Source organism: Colius striatus, chromosome 23, assembly GCF_028858725.1.
Source record: "Colius striatus isolate bColStr4 chromosome 23, bColStr4.1.hap1, whole genome shotgun sequence".
Lineage (NCBI taxonomy): Eukaryota > Metazoa > Chordata > Aves > Coliiformes > Coliidae > Colius > Colius striatus.
In genome coordinates, this window is record NC_084781.1 from 3,040,651 (window position 1) to 3,065,434 (window position 24,784).

The 24,784-nt window shown below is 52.3% G+C and overlaps 1 protein-coding gene across 5 annotated transcripts in view; it reads right to left on the minus strand.

Annotated features, from left to right (window-relative positions):
* LOC104562481 (opioid-binding protein/cell adhesion molecule homolog) overlaps window positions 1–24,784 on the minus strand; it is a 318,625-nt gene that overhangs the window by 71,211 nt on the left and 222,630 nt on the right. For 4 of the 5 annotated variants that reach the window (XM_062013966.1, XM_062013965.1, XM_062013964.1 and 1 more), the window contains exon 3: window positions 14,052–14,136. In XM_062013966.1, the coding sequence (XP_061869950.1) occupies window positions 14,052–14,136 (85 nt within the window). Of the gene's footprint in view, window positions 1–14,051; window positions 14,219–24,784 lie in introns of those variants that run through there. The other variant, XM_062013963.1, reaches the window with a different exon arrangement.

Sequence of the window (24,784 nt, forward strand, 5' to 3'; positions counted from 1 at the left end):
TGGAGGATTTATTTCTCTGAGGTTCCCAGGCTCTAGTAAAAGCCACACACTCAAGCTCTGGACCCCTTAAAACACATTCAGAGCACTTTTAATCAGCAGCTTCCATCCAGTCTGACCAGCTTACAGCATTCTGAAGATGACTACCACCTTTATAAACCCCTCATCAGGAGACATCTCTGCCTCACACGTCACCGCTGCCAGGGGTCCACCATCAGAAGTTTACAACCACAAGCTGAGATCACCTTAGAAAAGCAAACAGAAGGCACCTCAAACCCCAAACTTGAGTCAACTAATCAAAAGACACATCTTTGTTCACCATCCCGTGGTTTGGGGCTTCACCTTCCTCTTTCCAGCGCTTAACAATTCCTGTTACTAGCAGGGAATTTGCCATCAATCAACAGGAAGGAGAAACACATTTGTAGCCAAGTTGTTGCTTGCAACTCACGCTGCACTGGTGCAAATGATTGCAAATGACTCTTATTTCTTGGAAATGCACATTCAGGAGCTTGCTGTGGAGACAGAAAAACCACCGTGAGCTCCTCTGGGCAGGGACCATGTCTTTGCTATGCACTTGCACAGTGCCCGTCCCAGTCTCTACGCCCTGCTAGAGTATAAATAACGACAAACCCTCCCCCAGCAACACAATGAAACACTTGCTTGGTACTAAAAATTGTTTAAAATTCATACCTACGTTGGGAAATTATTCAGTAAACTCTAATTACTTATCAAAAGCAATGACGGTATTTTCAAGGAGAGGGAGTGCCCATAAATACAGCACCATAAATAAACTGCTACTCGGTAGCACGAATTAATTTGTATTTAATTGCTAGAAATTGCTATCAATTACCAAACATTCCTTGCAGAATAGGCAAATTCTTTTAAGAATAATTTCAATTGCTAATTGAAAGTCTTTTTCCTTTTCACCTTCCTTCTTTCTCCTCCACAACATCCATCCCAGGCAGCAGGGCTCTGCGCTCTGCAGCACCCAGGCTTCTAGGGGGCAGAGAAAGACCTGTGAAGACCCGAGAAGCTGCTCAGGTTTCAAGAAGTTTCATCACCTTTGCTAAAACCCTAAAGGTTCCAGGAAAAGCAGCAGTGAGAAACCTCCCCTGACACAGCAAGTGAGTCCTTGTAAAGGACTGAAAGGAGAGAGCCAGGAGCTGGAAGTTACATATCCATTGTGCGTGCAGGGACAGAAACATCTCCCAGGGACCATTCATCTCCCCTGCATGCTACAGCAAAACCATGCAGGGAGTCTCCTGCATGGTATTGCTCCTCTCCAGAGCTGACCCTGCCTGCTGTCAGAGCCAGGGAGGCTGCAGCGATGCTCCTGCCTCCACACCGACAGCCCAGCTATCGCTCCTGACTCATTTTCCGGTGTTTTCTGCTTTGCTGTTGGCATAACATCCTATCAGCACAGTTAATTACATCCACACCGAGTGTGAAGGACAGGCTGATTCTCACACAGAGCCGGAGGCCGTGTGATCCAATCCCCTGCTCTCCCAAAACAGACAAACCGCAGCAAAGACGCTTCCCCGTGCCAGACAGCAGCACCCGACAGCCCGAGGGAGCTCTTCCACTCACCCCCACGTCCCTCTGATCCTCACCCTCATCCCCGATGCGACGGCTGCAAACATCTCCTTGCCCAAACAGAAGCTACAGAGACTCTCCAAGCAATTAGTTGGCAGCACAAAGCACAGAAGAACTGTTTGCCCGTGACGAGTGGCCGGATCTCCGCTCGCACGGAAAGCACCGGGCGCAGAGAACGCCCTGCTCCCCACCAAAGCCCATCCTCTCCGGTGGAGGCGTAAGGGTATCCGTGGGCGAGAGGGGATGGGAAGGAGGGAAGAGTGCTGGAAAGAGCTGCTTGTGTCTGCAGCTTAAGTAAAGCAAGACCCAGGGTGTCTGGACCTGTCAATCCAACGTCGAGGCATCACTCCATCATTGGTCCCCCCAGGACCGGGCTGACAGTCACAGGGAGGCATGTGCCAGCCATGACAGGCAAAGTGAGCGACACGCGCATCTCCTGCTTACAATAACAGCCCTTCCGTGTCTAATCCATCATATTTGATGCAGATCTCTTCCCCCCCAAGTGCTGTCAATGAGGATTTAATTTAGTGCTAATTAGACAAATATTGCATGTTGAACAGCCATTGATTATTAAGAGACAGTGAGCACAGCTCAGCTCTGCAGCGTGCACGGACACGCTGGATTATAGCTGGGACGAGGCTGGCAAATGTCTTGCTGTTTCTAATCATCAGATAGTAATTAACGTCCAATAACTTGTAACTTGGTTTATCATTATAGATTTAGGAAGGCAGTAATAGTACTGTATGCTAATTAAATATCAATTGATTATTTAAGGCATATAAAGATTTAGCAGCTACGTAATAGATGTACACAGTTGTTTAACAACCATCACACAGCATTCTCCTGTACTGTGAGGTTGGGGTGTAATCAAGGAGTGTTGCTCCTGAAGGTAACTTTAGGATGGCATTTTCAGAAGCGCCTGGCAGCGTGCAAGCCCTCACCCAAGGATGAGAGCCCTCCAACTGTGGGAACATGAATGAAGTCAGGAAAATGAAGAGTCTTTCTCTTTCACTCCACACAAAGTCCCAAGAAACAGAGATAAATTGCCAATTCCCTACCAGGGAAAAAAAACCCTTTCAAACCCAAGCCTGGCACCTGCTGGCATCCCCCCAGCCCGCAGGGCAGCCTCATCCGAAAACCTGATCAAACACACACAAGGAGCTGAAGTCTGGAGTGACTTCTCTGTGAGTAGTAACTGGAAAAGAATTGATAGATGCCAAGCAACATTGCAGAAGCCCAACCAAGCCCTGGAACCCCCTCTACTCCCCAGGACGTCCTCCTACTCCTCAGATGGGCTCTGATCCCACGCCCAGCACCAGTCATTTGGGAGGGCTGGGAAGTCTGGACTCCTTCCCACGCGGGAGGAAAAGAAAGATGAGACATAAGCCCTGCGACTGAAAGGAGAAAGATAAATGGCTTCTGAAGGGAAATAACCTGCTGGACTCAGTGGGTTTGGCAGCACCCCGCTAAGTGCAGCATCAGTCTTGAAAACCAGCTGCAAGCTCAGCAACCGCAGGACAAAGCGCGGGGTTCAGAGCGTGAGGCCAAGCAGATGTCAGAGCTCCCTCCCAGCGCGAGCCCATGCCTGTGACCACCCTCGTGGCACTGGGCTAGGAGAGGGCTGGCAAAGGGATCCAGCTGGGAGCCAGCAGCAGGGACCTGGCCTCGGGGTCTCACAGGGAGGCAATTCCAGCTCTGGGGCCAAACCGGGCAGCAGCCGCTAAGCCTGGCAAAGGTGAAAAGACCCCATGTAGCCCCCAGCTCACCAGCCCAGGGTGCAGCCAGCACCTTTCAGGAAAGGGAGCTGCTGGCCACAGGTGGACTGGCCTCATCACTGATTTACCAGGCAATAAAAGCAAAATCAAGGAAAACACTCCAAGTGCACCTCGGAGAGTCTGCAGCCTCAGTTAACATCTGGGCAGGCCTCAGCTGCCTCTTAAAACCTTCTCTTGTCCATAATGGGTCTGCACAGTGAGCTCTGCAGGGGGGCTGCAGTGTGACATCCTCTGCAATGAGCAGTGGAGGAGGAGCACTGCTGCTCAGGACCACTGTACAAAAAGGTAGCAGGATGAGGCCAGCAGCCACCCTGCAGTGAGCTGGCAATCCCCATTGCCTGGGAGGAAAACCAACCCAAGCTTACAGGCCAGTGCTCCACCCTGCATCGACACCATCAGATGGAGTATACAAGGAAAGATCTGCAACTGCTACTTTGGAAAGCTTCAAAGTCCTCCATGGCATCCCAAGTTGCCAATCAAAAGCAGAGGAGCACCTTACAGCAGCCAGATCATTTCCTTACACCCCCTCCAGCCCATGTTTCCCACCTCAGCCTTCCCATCAACTCGCAAGGCAGCAGCTACAGCCTTCTCTAGGTCACTGTCTGAGGCCTCTCCTGCTTCCTCTCTACCCACAAGACTTGTTACAGTGTCATATAGAGGATATTAGATTAGTCTGACACAATTTCTCCTTGACAAATCTCTGCTGGCTGCGGCACAGCTTCTCATCCTTTCCCAGCTGATCACTAAAAGTTTACTTGATTGTTTGCTCCAGAGCTCTCTCAGGATGGAAGGTGAGCAATCTCCTAGGACTATTTCTCCTCCCTTTTCCATACCAGACACTATATTTGCCCTTCCCCAGGAATCTGGAGCATCCCCTGGCCTCTCAGATGAGCAGCAGCAGCCCTGACATGGCTCCAGCCAGTTCCCCGCAGAGCCAAACAGGAACAGCATCGGCCCAGCTAATTTATACAGGAACCCCAGCAGGGGAGCAGAGCAGACCAGAGGAAGAGAAGAGAGCAAGAGAAACCCCTCTTAAATAGTTTTGCAGCAGAGTTTTGCTGTGCTGCAGCAGGCAACAAAGAGAAACGTCAAGAGCAATGAGACAAGGCAGGGGAGGCGTCGCAGCACATAAAGGATTCTTCAGGTACGAGACAAAACCAGCTTTGGAAACCTCGCAGAAGTGAGTTTAAAGTCTCCAGAGGATATCAATTGAGAGTCTGTCACTTGGTGTCAGGATAACTTTCTGGACAGCTCTCGGAGCTTGTTAAGCTCTCGCTTGGGCTGTTTGAGCTCTGGTGGCAGTGCTGTCTGCAAGCACAAGAGATGAAAAAGACCTGCTGAGTCCACGCAGCTTCTCCCTCCGAGATCCTGCACCACGACCTCAGTGCCAATGGGCATGGGAAGCCCGGCAGGCGTACCCAAAGACATGCTCTCAAGGAGGGGATGACTCAACACACCAAAACTGGGCTCCTTCCACCCAAAAACTGGGGCTGTAGCATTCTGGAGGGGTTTGTGGGTGAGATACTGTGGTCTGTGCGATGCAGGAGGTCAAACTAGACAGTTTCGCCATCACAATCTCTAGCTCAGGGAAGAAACTAACTGCTTCCCCCACAGCAATCATTTCATCAAAAGCCCTGCAAGACTCCAGCTGTTCCCACTAGCCCTGGATCCCTAACTTTAATTAAGTCCAAACAGCCTTCTCGCAAGAACAAGGGAAGAGAGGGTGACTCAGACAGCGGTGGGACCAGTCGGCGTTAATTATCATACAGTTAAGAATATTAATTAAAAATAGCCCTCCCCTCCATATCAAATATAAAAAAATAAAAGCCAAACTAATCAATTCCACTTAAAGGAATATATGGGGATAAGGAGCAAGAGCAGGGAGGGTGACGGCGAGAGAGGGGATGCGACGTGAATGCTAAGAGCTTCCCACCGTAGCTGCTGCCGCAGTAAGCCCCAGGCCTGGCTGCTTCCAACAGTTACTTCGAGTCTCCTTGGAAATGGGCTCAATCTTTTCCTTCTACCTGCTGCTGCTGCAGAGCAACTCCTGTGATCGCACAAAGGACTTTAAATCTCCGGCTTTAACTGCCTTGATTGAATTAAACGCAACAACATGGTAACGCGGGCTCTTCGTTTAAGGTATAAGCATGGAGGCTTTGCACTTCTGCTAAGGGCACTCTCCCTCTTTCTGAAATGATGAGTTGCTCATGGGTTATGCTCTTTAAGGAAGGGAAAGAAAAAAAAAAGCCATCTGATAAAGTGGGTTATAAAACTGGCGGTGGCAATAAACGGAGAGCAAGGAGCCTGATGCAGAGGCAGCAGAGGAGGCAGAAAGCGCTGCAGGGAGGTAATATCTGAGCCGTGATTAATCCATGGCCATGGGCACCAGGAGCAGTGCGGGATGGCACCGGCTGTGCCCAGCCTGCCATGGAGAGCAGAGCCAGCCCCGAGCCCGGGTGGCACAGGGAAGGGCATCCTGGAAGGACGAGGCATGGCTGGCTCCAAGGATCACAGCTGAGACGGGAGAGCTGCCTCTCAACTGTCCTCACCACAGCAGGCTGTGACGGAGGAGCACCAGGGGACAAAGCCAAGCGCCAATGGGATGTGATGGGTACAGCCTTGCAGTGCTTCTCACAAGGCTACTGTCCCTTGACTGAGAGCTGCAGGAAAAAGGTTATTTCCTGTGCCCGGGTTCACGCTAGGGAAGGGAAAGAGTTGGGGAAAACTTAGTGTGCAGAGACTGCATGAAAAGGGATCAGAGCAGAGGAAAAAATAACCAATGATGTTCCCTGGTACTCCCAACTCCTACCCACTGCCACAACAACCCGAAAAACTCTGGACCGTGCCACTCCAAGCCAGATCTGCAAAGACCAACACAAATACTGACTCATCACAGAGGATGAAGAGCTTAGCTCTCATCTCTCGTTCCAAAAACCCCACACTCAGCCTCCTTTCTCAGGCCTTGCCCCTCTACAAAACAAGGATAACAGCAGCCCACTCCCACAGCTCCTCCAAGCCACAACACAGACTGGGATGTGCCACAAGAATGGGCCTTGAGAGAGTAAAACAGTTCTTTTTATCAAGCCTCCATTCCTATCACTTTAACATCACATCACCTCTGCTGGCAGGATGAATGCTCAGGTGCCCAGGAAGCACTGCCCCTCCAGGGGAGGGGGGTGGCCTGTTGGCAAATGCCCATGAGAATTACAGACAGGTTCCGGGTGCAGACGTGGCCATCGGTTCCTTTTTACGAGCCTTCATTGTTATTACCACCTATTTCTTTTTACACTCCTGCCAAAATACCAAACATTAATCTCCCTCGCTCCCTGCGGGCAAAACATGGGTAATTGGATTTATATGGGTTAGAAATTTGTTAAGATTTTTATATATATATATATATATACACATGCACACACTGGGAAAAAATATAAACAAAGAGGAGGTGGGGGGGTTGCACTGACCCACTGTGACTGGTCCTGGGATTTGGGGACCAGCTGGCTCAAGCCAAAGCTCCCCGAATCTCAGTTCCCTGCATCCCCGTGGGCTCTGATTTAGGAACTCATCCTCCAGCATTGAACTTCACGTCATGGGAGTTTGCCAGTCACGGCTTTTCATTTGGTTCACCCTTCCCAATGCTCTGTTTTTTCCCTTTGCTCATGCCCTTGCAACTGCCACTTTCTTTTTCCCCCTTCTCTTCTCCCACTTTCTCCCATTCCTCTCCCCTCCAGCTCCAGTCAGGACGTGACACCGCACACAAGTCTCAGTACGCCAAGAGAAGGAAAAACAAGATGCTCTGTGTGACAGCTCTGCAGGTTTCCTCACTCTGAACCCCACCTGTGCTGGAGATGGCACAAAGCACCTCACTGGTGTCAGCACAATTTACTGATCTGATCCTACACCACAACAGTTGTTGCTCTCATTATCCTTCCCCTCCATCGAGAAGCAGACTTTGTATCCCGAGGAACAAGTCCATCAAGCGAGTATAGTCCTGGAAACAACTCATTTTAAGCCAATCTTGAGAAATATCCATAGGAAAGCAGAAATACAAGGTGTATTTTGCCCTAAAAAAACCACGACCTTGAAGGGTTCTGTCTGTCAGAGAAGACAACACCTAAGCTTCAAATCAAACCTGCAGTAAACAACCCATTACAGGCTAAGAATTGTTGGCAGGAGGCTGGGGGGTGGGGGAATTATTTTTCTCGTTAGAAAAACAAGGAAGAAGAAAAAGCAGAGCATCCTAACCCTCAAAGGCTGCTTGCAAGGACAGAAGAAGTGATAGCCACCCAATCAGATATTCCTTATGAACTGTCTGCTGGGCTGCAGTATCTAAAGATTATCACTTAAAACAATATGTCCAGCTGTTGTAAAAAAAAACACCATCCGTGGTTTAGGGCTGAGAAACGCAAGGAGGAGGCAAACTGTGAGAGCAGGCAAGGGAACAGAGAAACTCCTCGGAACCAGGGAAGGTGAGAGACAGCCACTGTGGCCCCGTTTCATTTTGCACACCTAATCCTTTTCCAGAAACAAAGGCTCGAGCTCCCGGAGCAGCATGCGTGATCCAAGGAAGGACAGCCATTACTGCTTGCAGTCCCAGGGAGTTTATTATGCTTGCAAAAAGATCTCTTGTACCCTATAGCGAAAGGATTACTTTCAGTAATCATCCCCTGGAGCTGAATAGCACCACTTGTAACTATTTCTGGCTAGAAGAGCTCAAAAAACTTAGTGTGGGGGTTGGCTTTTTGCTAGGCAAGAGGAGCTTCCCAGGACTCGCAGGATGCAGGAGAGGTGACAGTGACTCCTCCTCCCACTGCAGAGGTGGACCAGCTCTCAAAAACAGACTTTTCTGAAGTAAAATGTCGGGGCTTTTGCTACAATCCCTGTGTCAGTGAGGCTCTGGCTCTCTGCTGCCTGAGAACAGTCTTACACTCACACCAAAGCTTTACCAGTGCTGGCTTGGCAGGAGAGATGTTGGTAGGTCTCACTGGCTGAGGGTGACCTCCCAAAGCCAGCCTCAAACGTCCCTCTTGCATAGCAGAACAGCAACCCAAGCAGGCACCCCACACAGACCAGCAAGCTCTACCCTGACTGACATTCATCCCACAGAGCAAGGACACCAGGACTTCAAATCCCCTCCAGCATCTCCTGCTCTGATGCTAAGGAAAAGGATTGGGTGGAAAAGCAGCCAGCTGGGCCCAGAGTGGTGGGGAATGGCGTTACATTCCATTGTTGGCCAGTCACCAGTGGTGTTCCCCAGGGCTCAGTGCTGGGGCCTGTTGAGGATGCAGCTGAGGGAATGGGGGTATTCAAGCCTGGAGAAGAGGAGGCTGAGGGGAGACAGCAGCACTCTCTGCAGCTCCCTGACAGGAGGCTGAGGGGAGCTGGGGGTCAGGCTCTGCTCCCCAGTAAGGAGTGACAGGACAAGAAGAAACAGGCTCAAGTTGCCCCATGGAGGTTGAGGTTGGAGCTGAGGCAGAACTGTTTCCCTCAGAGGGGTGTCAGCCCTGTGCCAGGCTGCCCAGGGAGCTGGGGCAGTGCCCAGCCCTGGAAGGATCCCAAAGCTGTGGTGCTGAGGGCCATGGGGCAGTGATGGGCTCAACAAGGTGAGGGGAGGGCTGGACTCCAGCAAATTAAAGCTCATCTCCAACTGAAACAATTCTATCACAACGGCAGGGTAGGGGCTGCGAGGCTGCTCCAGTCCCAGCATGGTGGGAAGGGGGCACAGCCAGGGAGTTGGACACTGGCTGAACTCAGCATCCACACTTTGGCAGCACCATTTGCCTTTGTGTGAGGGGCTGGGGTGGAGGGAGCCCTCCTGCAACCCTCTGACCTTCCTCCAACCACCCTTCCGACAGCTGCAATATTACAGTGGAAATTAGCGGGCACTGTAATTATAACTATCAGGAGCAGATAAGACAAGTTAAATACCAGCTACCTAGGGAGAAATTATTATGCCAGCCAGGAGGATCCAAATGCCAGAATCCGTGGCTGTAATTTCACTGAGTCGCCAATTACAGCTCCGCCACGCAGCGAGCTCTACCTTGGAAACGGCAGGTATATATTTAGCTGCTCCAGAAAACTTTTTGGGTAGGAGGGGGAGGGAGGGGGCAGCGATGGAGCAAGTCCTCGCTAATCTGCTCTTCGTTAATCCCCACGCTTTTAGGCATCTGCACACAAAAAGCAGCAGCTCGCTTTCCCCTTCTCAGCGAGGGCTGAGCAGCAGAGCCGGGGCTGCATTAACGCTTCTTTTCTCTGCCGGGTACCGCGGTGGCACGTGGCACGGCGGCAGGCCAGGGTCACAACCCCCATTAACAGGCAGGTAAACCGAGGGGATGGTGGTTTGACTGAACAAATATCCAAACCAACCCAAAGAAGCCCCAAAAAATCTGATTTCCCTGACTTCTCAGACCTATGCTCAGAGCCTGTGGTCCTGCTGCCTGCTCCTGCTGCTCGTGTTTTATTGAGGCCTCATTGTGTGGTAGGAAATAGACTGCGGTAGATTATTACACACACACACAAAAAAAGAGAAAAGCAGCATTGTCAGAAATAATTAAAACTATAATTGTGAAAATAAATGGGAGGATGGCATCTCATGATGTTTTATTCTGGCTTCTTAGCTTTAATTGGAATTGTTCTCATCGCTGCTAATTGACAAAGTCCAGGCAGCCGCAGAGCCTTGGATGCCAGGGAGCAAAGCCACCCTGGGTTTTTGGTCTCCTTCATGGACAAGCAATGGGGGAGGCCACAGAGAAACAGAGAAAATCTGCCTTTAAATACAGGGGAAAAGTACTCCTGTATGATTTAGAGAAAAGTCTAGTTACACATGCCCACCGTGCTTTGTGCAACCTTAGTACCCCCCGTGAACACTTGTTACATCTAATTATGGCTGATAAAGTGCTGCTGGCTCCGTTTTATTGATGGGGAAACTGAGGCAGAGAGCAACAGAGGGGTCTCCTCTGGTCCAAGTGTCCCTGTGGCAACAGCCAAGGAGCAGACCCCTCGCATCCTGCCTCCCAGCTTCTCCCGTCAACCACTGAGAGACACTCTCTTTGCCTTAAAATAAAACACCAGGCAAGCCAGCGCTTCTTAAATACAGATAAAACGATAAAGCTTTGAAATTCTGAGCAGCTGTTGTTTTATGAACTCTACTGATGCCTGTTATAAAAGGTCGGCTTGCTGGCAGCACGATCCCGTTCGCTCTACGTCCCCCTTTTAACACCTCTTGAATGTTTGCCACAGCGGTGGCGTTACCTCTGCCCCCACCCCGGCTCAAACCTGATTCCAGCACCACCGTGCAAGTCGGGATAAAACATGACCCAAGGTTTCTGAGCCAGGGTCAGCCTGGTGGGATCACTAATAGTTCTGGGGAGCTGCCAGCGCTGCCCCCAGAGCAACCTCGGGGCTGGATGCCCGTGCCCGCCGCTCGCAGGGCACAAGTCCAAGAAGCATCATGCCTAAGAGAGCTGAGACTCGGTGGCACTCTTCCCAAAAAGCAGAGGCTTAATCCTTGTTTGCACATCAAATCCCAGTTGGGAAATTAAAAAGTGACCTTCTTCAACCTCCCTGTCCATTACCAGCGTGCTCCTTGTTGTGTTTCATGTCCCAAACCGGTGCCTAACACGGTTGCCGCTGCCATCCCAACACCCGCCCCGCTCCAAGGCAGAAGGTTTTACACTTCAGAGTCGGGTATGAGGCAGCTTGATTTTCTTTTTAACAGTACACACGGCATTTACAAACTGCCTGGAGCTCCCCAGGGAGGAAAGGTGCACGACTATTACGGAAATTGTTTGTTCTTACAATGAAGAGGAGTGAATTATCAACAATCTCTGTTTAAAACAAGGGAATTATCTGCTGCTGATCTCAGATGACCTAGAAGTTGCCTGTAGATGGAGCCTTAGTTTCTGCAAGGATTACTCCCTCTGAGAAAGAGTGGAGAGCTGAAAATGGAAGTACCCAAAATCCAATACAGGAAACCCACAACCAGCCTGAAAAGCCTCCAGATTTCTTCAGCTGCTAGCACATAGTGCTGCTGGCTGTCATCAACCCCTCTCTGCGATGCAATGTGTGGTTCAAGAGCTCATCTTGGAAAGCAAAGAGCTTCCATCAGTGCTGCCAAAGCCAGAGAGATTCAGCCCATCCCATGAGCTGACAGCAGCATTGTACCAAGCAGGATGTGGCCCCTCCAGAGCCAGCAGGATTGAGGCTAATTCTGCAAGTGCAACAAGCTGGAATCATGGGTCTCTGCTTTCCAAGGCCCAACTCCTTGGTTTGTACTGTACTATTTTGCAGGGAGAACAGCAGAGGACACAACATCTGCTCCTACTTTGGGTGCATACACTACTTGCCAGCAGAAAAACACATCTGGGCCCCCACTCTGAGCATCTACCACAAGCATCACCCTCATGGAAAGACTGCCCAGAGCAATTTCCCCTCCCTGGCTCTCTGTAGGGGACTGCAGCCTGCAAATAAATACCAGCAACATCCTTGAGACACTCCATCTTGGGGCTGCTGCATGCAACCCATGGTTGATGCTACACCCTTGGGCTCTGCCAGCCTTGCCCTCCTCTAGACCTCAGGGAAGACAGAAAGCTGCTCGCTACCCAGGGGTTGCAGGTCAAATAGAGGTGGGAGAGGAGGAACCGTTGGGAAAGGGCAAGGCAAGAAAAGATGGGGAGAACTAAGGGCTAAAAGGAGTGAGAGGCTGGTTCTGCAGCAGGGAAAAGCTGAACTTGAAAAAAGGAGAGGGTGAGAGTGTACAAAAGAGGCACTGGAGAGTCTGGGCAGGAGCAGATGCTGAGGGGGAAATGGATAGAGAGGACAAGTGCTTCTGGGACAAGGGCTTCCTCTAAGCACTGGCACTCCGAGTCCCACCGAGGGATGCAGAAATCCTTCCAGGCAAGCTAAAACAGCTCGCTGCTCTGGGCTGGCTGCTCCACAGACATCCCCTCTCGCAAACAGCACAGAAAAGAGGCCAGAAGCTTAAAAAAAACACCCAAGCAGATCCAAGTCAGCCCTCTGCTGGCAGCTGGCTCAGGCTGCGGGGTCCCAGAGGGAAGGGGCTCAGCCCTCCTCACAGCAGGCATCCATCCTGCTCTGAGCTCCTCGAGCCTTGCCTCGGAGAGCCCCAAACCCTCACTGGGAAGCGAGATTCAGATTGTGAGGAGGAGAGCAGCAAGGCCAAAGGTATCTCTCAGGGGGATTGTCTTGTCCTCTTTAAACTGCCTTGGCTCGCTCCAGCTCAGGTTAATCATCGTCACAGCTCAATTATGAAGAGCAGAAGGAAACGTGCCCTCTGCTCTCCCGCTGTGTCACGGCCCCTGGGCTACACACGGGTGATGACAAGTGTGTCCCAGAGGGTCCCTGCCTGGACCGAGGAATCAGGACACACTGGGCACAGGCAACATCCCGAAGCCTGGTGGGCTTTGTGCGGGGAGGCAGGTGCCCAACGCCTCTCTCAGCAGCACACACCTCCACACAGAGCCTGTCTGCCACTGCCACGTTACCCACCGTACATTCGCCCTCCGCAAAGCCACAGAAACCTGCCTGAGGCACCGCACCTCTGCCAGCCGGGGCCAGCGGGCACCCTCTGCTCAGAGCAGCCCACGCTCCTCATCCCCGCGGCGCCTCAGCTGTGAAGGGAGGGCACGGCACGCTCGGCTGCCTCGTGCCAGCCGTGTGCCCGGCGTTGGGAAGAGCAGCTGCTCTGTGCTGCAGCCCTGTTACTCCGGGTCTGTTGCACCAGGCTCGCGTGGAGCACACACACAGTGCTCGCTACTGCACGCTAACTCCCCCGGATTCACTTGTTCCACGCTCTCACCCCACCATCCCTGTGCTTTTTGCTCAGGTCCCGTGTTTGTCTGCCACATAAAGCAGTTCAGGTCCTGCCGGGGCTGCCTGAAGCACGATCCAAAGCCCCCTACACGTGCTGACTCCCCACAGCCCTCCGAAAAATAAGGCTGGACTGCTATCTGCTCATCTGGTGATGCTGCCAGGATGTCTGTGGAGAGCTGCTGTCCTACCCAGGGTAATGCACCATGTACACCTGTAACTCATTCAGGGAATGAAAAGGGACGCTCTGCTCTATTGTGCAGCATCCAAGTGGCCCATCTGCATATAAGCTGCCTGCGTTTCTCCTACAGCCAACAGCGTAAAGGAACCCATCAGAATTCATAGGATGCACCCCTGGAGTAAAAGATTGATTTGATATTAACAGATTCGTGCGGAGACTATAAAGTGATCAAGGCGAAAACACCGGCACCTCGGAGGCATCGCAGCCCTGGCAACCCGCTGGCGGTGCGGGCTGGCACGGGGTGCCAGCGGTGCAGCCACCCTCCTCTCCCCTCCCACGCGGGCACACGCACCCACACAACTTCGGGAGCGTCAGGCAGCGCTCGCTCACTGGCTGTCACCTTAAGCCCCTTTGTCAGCTCCTCGTCTGGCACCTGCAGTCCCCTGCCAGCACCCGTGGCAGGGAGGTTGGTCGGCTGCAGCCTCACTCCCCAGCACCGAAGCCGCTCTGCCGCGATGGGGACGAGCCCCCCGGACGCACGCAAAGTCTCCAGCCGTCCCAGGACCTCTCCGGCAGCCCCACTCGGCGCACAGCATCCCCCGAGAGACGCAGACAGGACCCCCCCCTTCCCCCCCCCCCCCCCCCAGTGCCCCCCAAAAGAGAAATGAGGCTGCTCCTACCTGAGCGTGGCACTCTCCCCTTGCCGCACAGTCACGTTGTCCATGGCTTTGGGGAAGGTGGCATCTCCGCTGCGCACGGGCACTCCTGCGGGCACAAGGAAGAGCAGCCTGAGACAGAGGACGACTAGGCACCTCCAGGGCAGGGCTAAGCACCCACCGACCCCCATCCTGGGCAGCGGGGACTTTTCCAACAGGCAAAAAACACACCCGACAAGGCCACCAGGAGCGAAAAGGGGAGGGGAGAGGAGGGGAAGGGGGGAGGGTGTGGGGTGCGTGTGTGTGTGTGTGTGGGGACGGGGGGGAGCAAAACCACCGGGTTTGCGAGCGCTGCGGAGCTCCACGGCGATCAGGAGAGCCCCCGGCAAGGCAGGCTGCGAGCGCTGAGCCCGCCGAGCGGCATCCGGAGGGAGTCCCCGCTATCCTTGGGTGAGGGAGGAGGCCGGCAGGCCGGGGGAGGAGGAGGAAGAGGAGGAGGAGGAGAGAAGGTGCAGAGCAAGAGATGAAGGTCACAGATGTGTGTCTGCTCGAGACGCTACTTTAAGATTCAGTTGGGCACGCGCTGCGGAGATCTGGCATCAAAAGTTTATAACCCAAGGAGGAAACGTAAGTGTCTCTGGCAAGGAAGAGAGGGCGGCCATAAAATCAGGCTGGGGGAGCAAAACGGGCTTGGAATGGGGTTGTTTGCCGGCTGTCGCTCTTTTGTTTAAATAATAGAGAGAAAAGCAAAAAGAGGATGAAGGAAAAAACCCCCAAAGCTCTCCCCAAAACGCCAATTCTGTCGCAAGACCGAAACTTCCCCGCGGAGCTGCAGGCGATGTCCCCAGCGCCGGGACGCCAAGCAGAGCCAGCGCGGCTCCTCGGCTCTACGAAGGAGGGGGTGGGGGGGAGGTCTCTGGAGCCCCGGGCTCGGGCTGGGAGGTTGCTCAGCCGTCAAACGAGGAGGACGGGGCTCGGGGGCGCGGGAGAGGCGGCGGCAGCAGCATCGCAGCCCCGCCGGCGCGGCTGGCCGGCAGCATCCCTGCAGGCTGACTTCCCGGGGTTGTCATGGCAGCGGCTCCATCACTGACCGGCACTTTTGGTTCCCCGCACACACACACACACAACACACACACCCCCCGCAGCCCCCTCCGAACCCGCACCCGCAGCGGGCGGGGAGCGCGGCGCGCGTTTCACACGCATTTCAGCCTTTAACCCGCGCCGTGCCGCACAGCCCCGGAACCAGCAGTGGCATGCCGGCTCCCTTTCGCCCATCTCAACCAACTCCCCCCCCTTCAGCGGTATCTTTCTCTACATCCACCTGTTGCTGTGGTTCCCACCTCAGCCGCCGCGTTACCCCCCCGTGCCTGGGTGGCTGAGAGGGGCTGGGAGTCTGCCCGCAGCCAGGGCAGGGAGGAAGGGGGTCCTGAAGGCATATACTGGTCCCAGTAGATCATGCCAGACGCTAGTGAGCTCCAGAGGATCTCCTTGTCCTGTCCCTGCTCCCTGACACAGGGAACCTGAGGACTTTCCACAACCACCATAAATTTCCTCCTTCAGAGACACCCAGAGGCCACCATTCACCTTCTCAAAGAGGGCACCAAGACCTCCAGACACATCTGACCATCCAGACACATCTATCTCTGTGCTTACAAAAGAAAACTGACCTCATGCTGCTGCCTCCCCTCAGTACAGTTCCTCATGCCCAAGCCAGGACAGGCTGGACCTCAGGTCCTTCCTCCAAAGGGCATCAGCCCCTGTGCTGAATACATCACGGGGAACCTGTCCCTTCCAGGGGCTGGAGGATGAGCCTAACAACCAGTGAAAGAGCTTCTGCTATTTTGGGACCCCAACCTCACCAAAAGCCTCAAACACAGCTGCTAAATTGGTAAAGGTGTCTTTAAAGGGTTTTTCCCTGATGCCAAGCCCAGCTATCAGCACAGAGCTGCACTGTGTATGGCAGTAGGATGCAGTGACCCTAAACACCCCACTAGCCACGGGCTAGCACTGCAGAGATGCATGCTGGCTCTGGGCACCAGCTATGGCTGCAGGCACCAGAGGGATGCTCACTGCAGCTTGGATAAATAGGACAGCCCAAAAGAAGCACAGAGAAAAGCAGGGATAAATTTTCCTTCAGCAGCCAAAAAGTTAGCTTAACCTCGAACGTACAGCTTGGCTGCTTCGATGCCAGGCATCCTTCAGGGGGAAGGATGGAGAGGAAGGACACCTCGTTTCCTTCCTGCTCTGCTCCCACCCTGGCACAGAGGAATGGTGGCTGCTGGCAGGGAGGCAGCAGCAGCAGCAAGGAGTCAGCACAAACCCACTGCAGCTCCCCACCAGTCAGCCAGCCCGACTCTGGGCACTGCTGAGCCTGGTCCAGCAGCAGGATTAGCTCTGGTGGCGGGGGTGGGGGGGAGGATGCTGCAGGGAGAAGTTCTGCTGGGTAAAATGGTGTTTACCCCTTGGGATAGGAAGCTGTAGACGTAGAGTGTGCATAGCAGAAAGCCTGGTGCAATTCAGGAAAGGGGAGATTTAAAGGGGAAAAAAGCCTGTCTGCCTCAGAGTGAGCAGGCTGAAGAGACGTGGCTACATGAACAGGCGCAAAGGCAGGGCATAAAAGGAGAGACAGATAGTTAAACTGGCTGCTACAGAGGTAAGCACATATAGGGCATCAGGGAGGGAAAGAGAGAGCTAGAAAGGGAATGTTACACACATTTACGGAACAGAAACCTGCCTAATGGGGTAGAGACCAGCAGCCTGGAAGAGCTATGCAGGAGATACGTCTCAATCACATTTGGAGACAACTTTGGGCATCCAACAGCAGGGGCAGACAGCCAGGGCAGCCTCTCCTGCCCTGATCTCCTGGACCACCCCATCACAAGGATCTCCCAGTCCCACTGCTCGGGCTAACACAAGCTTCTGAGCGAGCACACTGGCAGGGAGCAAGGTGGGACACGGACCAGGAGAAAAGGGCAAGTGAAAAACAACTTGGAATCCAGGAGGCTACAAAATCTGGCTGCACACACCAAGTCAGCAGACTTGGAGAAAGCAGAGCCACTTCTGTGCCCAGACAGTTTGCAGACCCGAGGCTGTGTGGGGTAGTCACGAGGGTGGCTTCAGCTCAGGTCCACAGCTAAAAATATCGCCTGGCTGAGAGGGACTCAGAGGCTGGCACAGGCCCTGGGGGCATTAGGCATATGGCAGCGGCGGCTCCTGCTCCTCACCGTGACGTTAACAAGCCCTGACCTTCTCTCATCAGCCCAGAGGCTCAGAAAGAAACTGAGACTGCAAGGACAAGTCCCTCCACCTCCCCGTCTCTCGCCTCCCAGCCGATTGTCAATCTCTGCTTTTATTAGTGGTGCAGTCCGGCCTCCGTCTCTCTTGGAGGTTTCTCCCTCGTTGCTCTAATCAGGAGCTTGCAAATGTCAAGAGTACAGGCCTGGAAGTAATTAGTGAGGGAGAGGAGCCCAGGGGCTGCAGAGTTGCTCACAGCAGCACTGCTCCAGCACTGTGCAGGGAGCAGCCTGCCCTCGCTGGCACCTACGGATGGTCACCCTGCATTTCATCCTTCAGCCTCACTGCTGCTCCTGGATTATCTTCCCTCTCTCCACACAGCTCAGGGCATGCTGAGATGCTCTGGGCAGTGGGGAGGGAGTCCAGCTCTTTTGAGATTAATGCAGTGAGGGATGAAGAGACTGTAATGACACACAGACCTTATGTACTTGGCCAGCAAGCGTCCCTTCCCCCTCACAAGTAGCCTTTGGGACACTGCCCCTTCCAGAAGAGCTCCAAAGAGTATTTCTAACTCCTTTAAAACAAGACACAGATAGTCTATGTCATTCCTGTGAGGTAGGGGAATGCTATGAAGCACAGTTGAGGTGTATCTCACCCCAGGACAGCAGCTTCTCCTGAAGAGGGCACAGCAAACCACCACATCTCTGTCAAGGGGAACAACTCAGCCCTCACCAGGCAAAGAAAACTGCAAATCTTAAGGCAAAGATAATGAGAAATGGCTTTCTTTTCCTTTTCTGAGATAAACTTGAGTGTCTCTAAGCCATTCAGCCTCTTCCACAACTGAAGGGGTTAATGTTGCACCCATGAAAGCAAAAACCCTGCAGAGCTGTAAGGCAGAGCACTCCTTGGAGGACCTGGGCTTGTTTAATCAAAGAGCTAGTCCTTGCTCCCAGGGATTTGCCCTCCAGCACCAGTGGAAGTTCTCCAGATCTCCCTGTGGAAACCTCAGACAAGGTTTTTCAAAGACTCCATCTCCTCCCAGCCCCTGGTTTGCAGACAGCTGCTCAGTGCTTCCCCAAATCGAAGCTCCTCTAAGGCATCTGTCTCCTGGGGCACGTGAAACTTCCAATGCAGAACATCTTGGCCACACAGTCTGGCCAGGATGTATGTAACACCTCCATGGTGAATAGAGAGCTGTGTCTTGTTGGTATCTTACTACATACAGATGGTGTCTAGGCTCAGGGCTATAAGATTTTTAACTAATATCTTTCTGCATTATTATCCCCTCCTCCTTTTTCTTCCACCTCCACTTTCTCTCCCTCCTTCTCTCCATCTGTCCCTACCCCCTCTCTTCTCCACCTTTTCTCTTGCACACTTGCAGCTGCTAATTTTTACCCAGCTTATTTGGCAATCCATCCCAACACCTCTTCCCCCACACTCTGCTGCCCTGCTTCTTGCTTTTCCCATTTGCTGCCAAATATTCTCATTTCTTCACCCAAAAGCAAGAGCGTGCACAGGCAGGAGGAGCACACATGTCCCATGCAAAGTAGCACAGCAGTGAGAGTCACATCTCACGGTCCTGGGAACACAGGATCCCAGATTGGTGGGGGTTGGAAGGGGCCTGCAGAGCTCACCCAGCCCAACCCCCTGCTACAGCAGGTTCCCCTCGCTCAAGGGGCACAGGAAAATGTCCAGGTGGGGTTTGAAAACCTGAGAAGGAGCCTCCACACCCTCCCTGGGCAGCCTGGGCCAGGGCTCCCTCACCTCAGCACCAAAGGAGTTTCTCTGTGGAACTTTCCATGTTCCAGATTGTGCCAGTTACCCCTTGTCCTGCCACTGGGCATTACAGAACAAAGACCAGTCCCATCCTCTCCACACCCACCCTTTAGGTATTTATCAGCATTGATAAGGTCCCCCCTCAGCCTTCTCCAGGCTGAGCAGCCCCAGGTCCCGCAGCTTTTCCTCACCAGAGATGTTCCATCTCCTCAGCATCTTGGTAGCCCTGTGCTGGCCTCTCTCCAGCAGTTCCCTGTCTCTCTTGAACTGAGGAGCCCAGAACTGGACACAGGACTCTAGACGAGGCCCTACCAGTGCAGAGCAGAGGGGGGGCAGAACCTCCCTCAACCTCCTACCCACGCTCATCCCCATACCCACCAGGATGCCATTGGCCTCCTTGCCCACGAGGACACATTGCTGCTCACGTTTACTTGCTTCCCATCAGCACTCCAAGGTCTCTCTCCTGGAGTTGCTCTCCAGCAGGTCCCCCCCAGCCTGTCCTGGTGCAGGGGGTTGTTCCTCCTCGGAGTGAAAGCCCCTTACAGACGACTGACTGCTGCCTGGCCGATGGCACACACACAGCTCCCCGCCTCTGTCACCTCTACCTTTCCCCAGCAGAATTTATTTATCCCACTTAATTTTTCCAGTTGTTTTATCTTGTTTTATCTTCACACTAAATCAGGCTTCTCTCCGCAAACTGAACTTTTATTTTCTTTGCTGTTACATTTAATGCATTTTATCGTGTGAATTTAGCAAGGGAAAAAAAAAAACCACCACAAAACCCTGCTGAGGTAATTGTGGAAAAAATGCAGCCTATTCTTCAAATTGATCGTGGTGCTGGAGCTCTCCTGAGCACAAAACACAATCTCCAGACTCAGGCTCCTGGCTACCACACGACAGCTGGACTGGTTTAGCAGCTAGGTAGGCCCTCTGACACCTCCCCCATGTCCTAAATGCAAGCAGGAATCTTCCCTTCTTCCATTACATCCTTCCAAGGATGTGCAAACCCACAATGTGGGGAATCATAGAAGTTGGAAATGATCTTAAAATCATCAGGTCCAACCATTCACCTCACACTGCCAAGCCCATCACTAACCCGCAGCCCTCAGCACCTCATCCATGCATCTTTTGAATAGCTCCAGGGATGGTGACTCCACCACCTCCCTGGGCAGCCTGTTCCAATGCTTAATAACCCTCTTGGTGAAAAAGTTCTTCCTCATCTCCAATCTAAACCTCCTCTGGCACAATCTGAACCCTTTTCCTCATATCCTTTTGTTCATTACTGTAGAGAAGAGACAGATCCCCATCTCACTACAGCTCTCCTTCAGTTGCAGAGTACTCGTATCTCCCCTCAGCCTCCTCCAAACAAAACATCCCCATCTCCCTCAGCTGCTCCTCATCAGCCTTGTGCTCCAGACCCTTCACCAGCTTCGTTGCTGGGCTCTGGAAACGCTCCAGCACCAGAGAGGGAGGTGGGTCATGGTTCAGAAGGCCCTGTGACAGCTGACCAGTGATGGCCATGGATTTGGATGGGGTTAAATTTTACTTTCTGCTCAGCATGCAGCCAAAATCCCCAACTGACTGTTGGCCAACCATAGAATCAATTTTGGTTAGAAAAGACCTTTAAGCTCATCGAGTCCCAGCATTAACCTCACACTGCCAATCCCATCACTAAACCATGGCCCTGAACCATGTGTAAACTTCACAACCAAAACTCCCAAAAGGAGTTCAAAGCAGCCTCCCAAATTACACCAAATATTACAGAAGTAAAAACCAACTCTGAAAACACCCTGAGCTGCTCAAGCACACCCTGGAGGAGCTGGGACACCTGGGGATGGCACAACCATCACAACGTTGCCCAAAAAGCTTGAAAGCATTTCCCTTTCCAGCAGGATTTCTGTCAATGATCCAGGATTCGGGGTTTTTTTCAAAGCAAAGGAAAATGTTAAGATTTTCCTTGCAGTGCCAAGATTTTATTTTGTTGTCCTTCCTGTTGGTATTTAGTGCATTTGGGCAAGTTTTCAACTCCCACGTGGTCTTTCCCTCCAAACCCAACTCTGGAGGGAAGGCCATTACAGACATGTGACATTTTGCTTCACTGCCAGAAGATTTCCATATCAAAACACGCCAAAGTTCAGCCTGCTTGATGGAGAACATTGGCTTGCCATAAAAAAATTATCATCTGACTGTCAAAGAGCACAACAAAAAGCCCATCAGCATCCCTCAAAGAGATGTTTCCAAAAGCCCATTCCCAGAGGGGAGATGGGGAGCAACTGAGAAGAGGCCATGCACAGGATGGTGGTCTCCAACTCAGGACACTGGCTACCTCAAGGTGCAAGGGGCCAGCAGCACGGGCAGACCTGAAGGCAACTCTGGCATGGAGGGGTTAACAAAGGCTGTGCAGATAGGAATGAGCTCTGGCAGCAGAGGAGCCAGGCTGGGTTTGACGTGTTTTTTCCATCATTAGTATCATATTCATGTACCACCTAATAGCTTCTCACTGGGATGAGGTGTGGAGGCGCAATCACGTTCCCAAATTAGCTCAGGAGCAGGAGAAACACCAGAAAAGGGGAACTTGTCATGGCTAGTATGGACAACAGAACCTGGGAGCTACTGCTGCATCTGCCAGGACCTTGCCCTGACCACAGGCAAGGCAGTGAGCCTCTCAGCCCCTCAGCTTCCCCCAACCTGCCAGGCACAGCAGCAACATTTCTTCCCTCTCCTGGGAACATTACAAGGCTCATTTCATAGACGCTTGCAAAATGTTTTGTGAGCTCTTAACTGAAGGAATAAAAGAACAAATAAATAGTGAGCACACAGCCTTGTTCATCCTGTTTCTAAACAAGAAGCCATTGCATAGCCTCTGGGCTTATTTACAAAATACAGAGACGTCGAAATGATCAGAGAGTAGTTGTGCCACCTACACTAGACAGTGGGAGAGAGAAACACGATGCTCTTGGCTGTCCTGAGAGGCTCAGAAGTGGTGAAAGAAAAAGAAAATCATATCTAGCTCTCCTCCTCAGTGTACACTGGCATTTTTCACACCTGGATGACACAAGAGCCACCCATCATGGAGCTGGCAGTGCTGCCACAAACTGCTCCCATCAGGAGCAAACCCACCCCCGTGTGTTGCAGATGTCACAGCATTTGCCAGCCTGGACCAAACCTCAGACCTGCCTCTGTACTGGCAGGGTGGCCAGGACAGCAACATTTAAAGATAAGGTGGGAGAGAGGAAAAGAAAAAGATGCCTTCCTGTACTCAGAGATGAATGGGAGCTCCAAAATCTATCTTTCCCTTGCAAACAGCAGCTTGTGCCCTGCAAGAGAAGAGCCCAAGTGCTACACTCTGTGCTCTACCTTCCCACCACAGGCTCCTCATCCCCCCCAGTGCCATCCTCTCCTCTCGGACAAGTCAGCCCCACGGCTCCCCCCACACAGTAACACCCCACTCGTCCTTGTCTACCACCACCCTCAGCCTTGACACACTCATTTTCACGCCCACACACGCAACCAGCCAACACACAGGAGCCTTCAGGACATCTCACAATGGAGCAGCAAAGTCCTGCTTCCCCCTCCTTGCCCCTGCATGCTGGCTGGGCAGCTTTGGCAGGCGTGTTAAACAAGTAAAGGTCTAAACACTTATTCTCAGTCTCTGAACTACTCGGGCTCCAAGTCCCAGGAGAAATAAAAATTCTCAGTGTTTTCAGTCTTTCCCCTCTGCAGCCAGTGCAGAGGTTTGTTCACCTTTGAAATTCTTGCTTCTAAGGGCTGAAGCAAGGGGGGGGGGGGGGAAACCAACCATGAGGTGAGGGAAGGATCTTGGTTCCTTGCAGGCTTTGGAAAACTTCCCTGGGAGTTTGATTTGAGCTGTGGGTAAATGCCAGTGCAGGTCCCCTGCTATCTGAACCAGCATCTGCTCCAGACCTGTCTTGCTGCTGATTTATTCCCAGTGGTATCGGGCACAAAGAGATAAATATGCAAGTTGCAAAGCTGGGGTGTGGATGTTAACATCTCCATCTTCCTAGGTCAGTTTTAATTCATCTTTTAGAGTCAGCCTGGTCTGAGCCATTCACTTCTGACTCCAACCCAATTCTCTTCAAAGCCCGGGTCTGCCTGCATTCTGGGATTAAAAATCTAGGTTTGCAGCAAACAAAACTCAGCATGCTTTATGAGGAAGAGTAACCTTGGGGGGAGGGTTTGATTGCAGTTTCAAAGGCTGAGCAAGGTTTCTGTGCACAGCACTGACTCAGTTCTGCTCGCTGTCAGCATTCCCTGCTATCTCCAGGTTGCTGACAACCCGACAATCTCCGATACCGCAGTAAGGCAACAACCTGCAAGCTGCCAAGCCCGTTATCCCGTTTTGCAGAGAGAATATAACGAGGCATGAAAAGACAAAGGAACCCAAATACCTCTGGAAAAATAAGAAAGGTGCCCAAGGCCATGCTGGAAGACCAGGGTCCCTCTGCTGTGCACCATTCCCCGTGGACACACGGCCTTGGAGCAGCCTAGGTTGCCACTAGAAGTCAGCAATCTCCACCAAGACATAGCCCTGAGGCTCCTTCTAGAGATAAGCCCCTTTTACCTCACCAATTCAAACAAAGACACCTCGCTGCAAAACCAGCCCCATCCCCAAAACTGCGAGTACTGGTTCCAAAACCATCTCTCCAAGCTCAACATAGGTGTTGCAAGACCTCAGGGTCACCCTGCCCAGAGCTGACTGTCCCCAGGTAAGAGCATCAGACAGAAGGATGAGCTGCAGAGCTCATCACTGGCCCGCCCAGCCTGCATCTCCTCACGTAGGTTGTTATTAAAGCCAGTGCTTGTCATGTTAAGCAGCTGTTCTAACATAAAGCGAAAACACGAGCGCTGCAGATGGGCGGCATTTTCTTCCTAACTGCTTTATCTCTATTTATTTCTGGGTTGTTTTTTTTCCCCTCCCATCTCCTACACCCTTTAAAACTACCCCTGGTATTGTGGCTGGCTCTGCAAGGCACCATCCTGATAAGCAGCCGCTTGCTCACTTCTCCTGGACCTCGCAGGCTCTCCTATTCATTGTTGTTTCTCCTCTGTCGCTACAAATTGGCACTTCTGAAGAGATTTCCAGGCCAAGTATTAACCCCCTCTGGAGCCCAGCCACATAAACACACACGTTATTTGTCAAAGGAGAGCAAGGCAGGCGAGCTGTAGAGAAATTTAAGTGACTCGTCTGAAACAGCACCGAGGAGTGAAGGCAGAGGAGCAGAGGACAGACAGCTCTAACTGCCACAGGACCTTCTCTCTTCCTTCCAGCCCCGTCTGCAGCCCAAACCCTGCAACCCGGTAAATCTGCAGACACAGGCTCCCTTTGCACGCTAGAAATAGGACCCAGGAGTCCTGACACCACACAGCCATATTTAAGCACAAAACAAGGTTTCCTCTCGTTGCAAATTCCGGTCCAAACTCCTTTTAGAAAAAGGTTTATAGAGGTTTTATTTATTGTCAACTCCTGGATGATAAAATGAGGCCGCTACAGGCCCTATTTATTTCCCACCCTCGCAGGAATCAAAGGGGCTGAGATGTGAAACAAATGAAGGGCTCCCAGCGCTGACCCTGGGCTCCCGCTGGCTTGCAGACCGCTGGGTGATTATTTTATAATAGCCCATAGCATCTGTGATTTAATGCAGCTGTTAGAAATTAGCAAGGACTCCATCGAAAGCATCCCAGTCACTCACCATAACAGGCTAATAAATCATCCCCCCAGTGCTCCG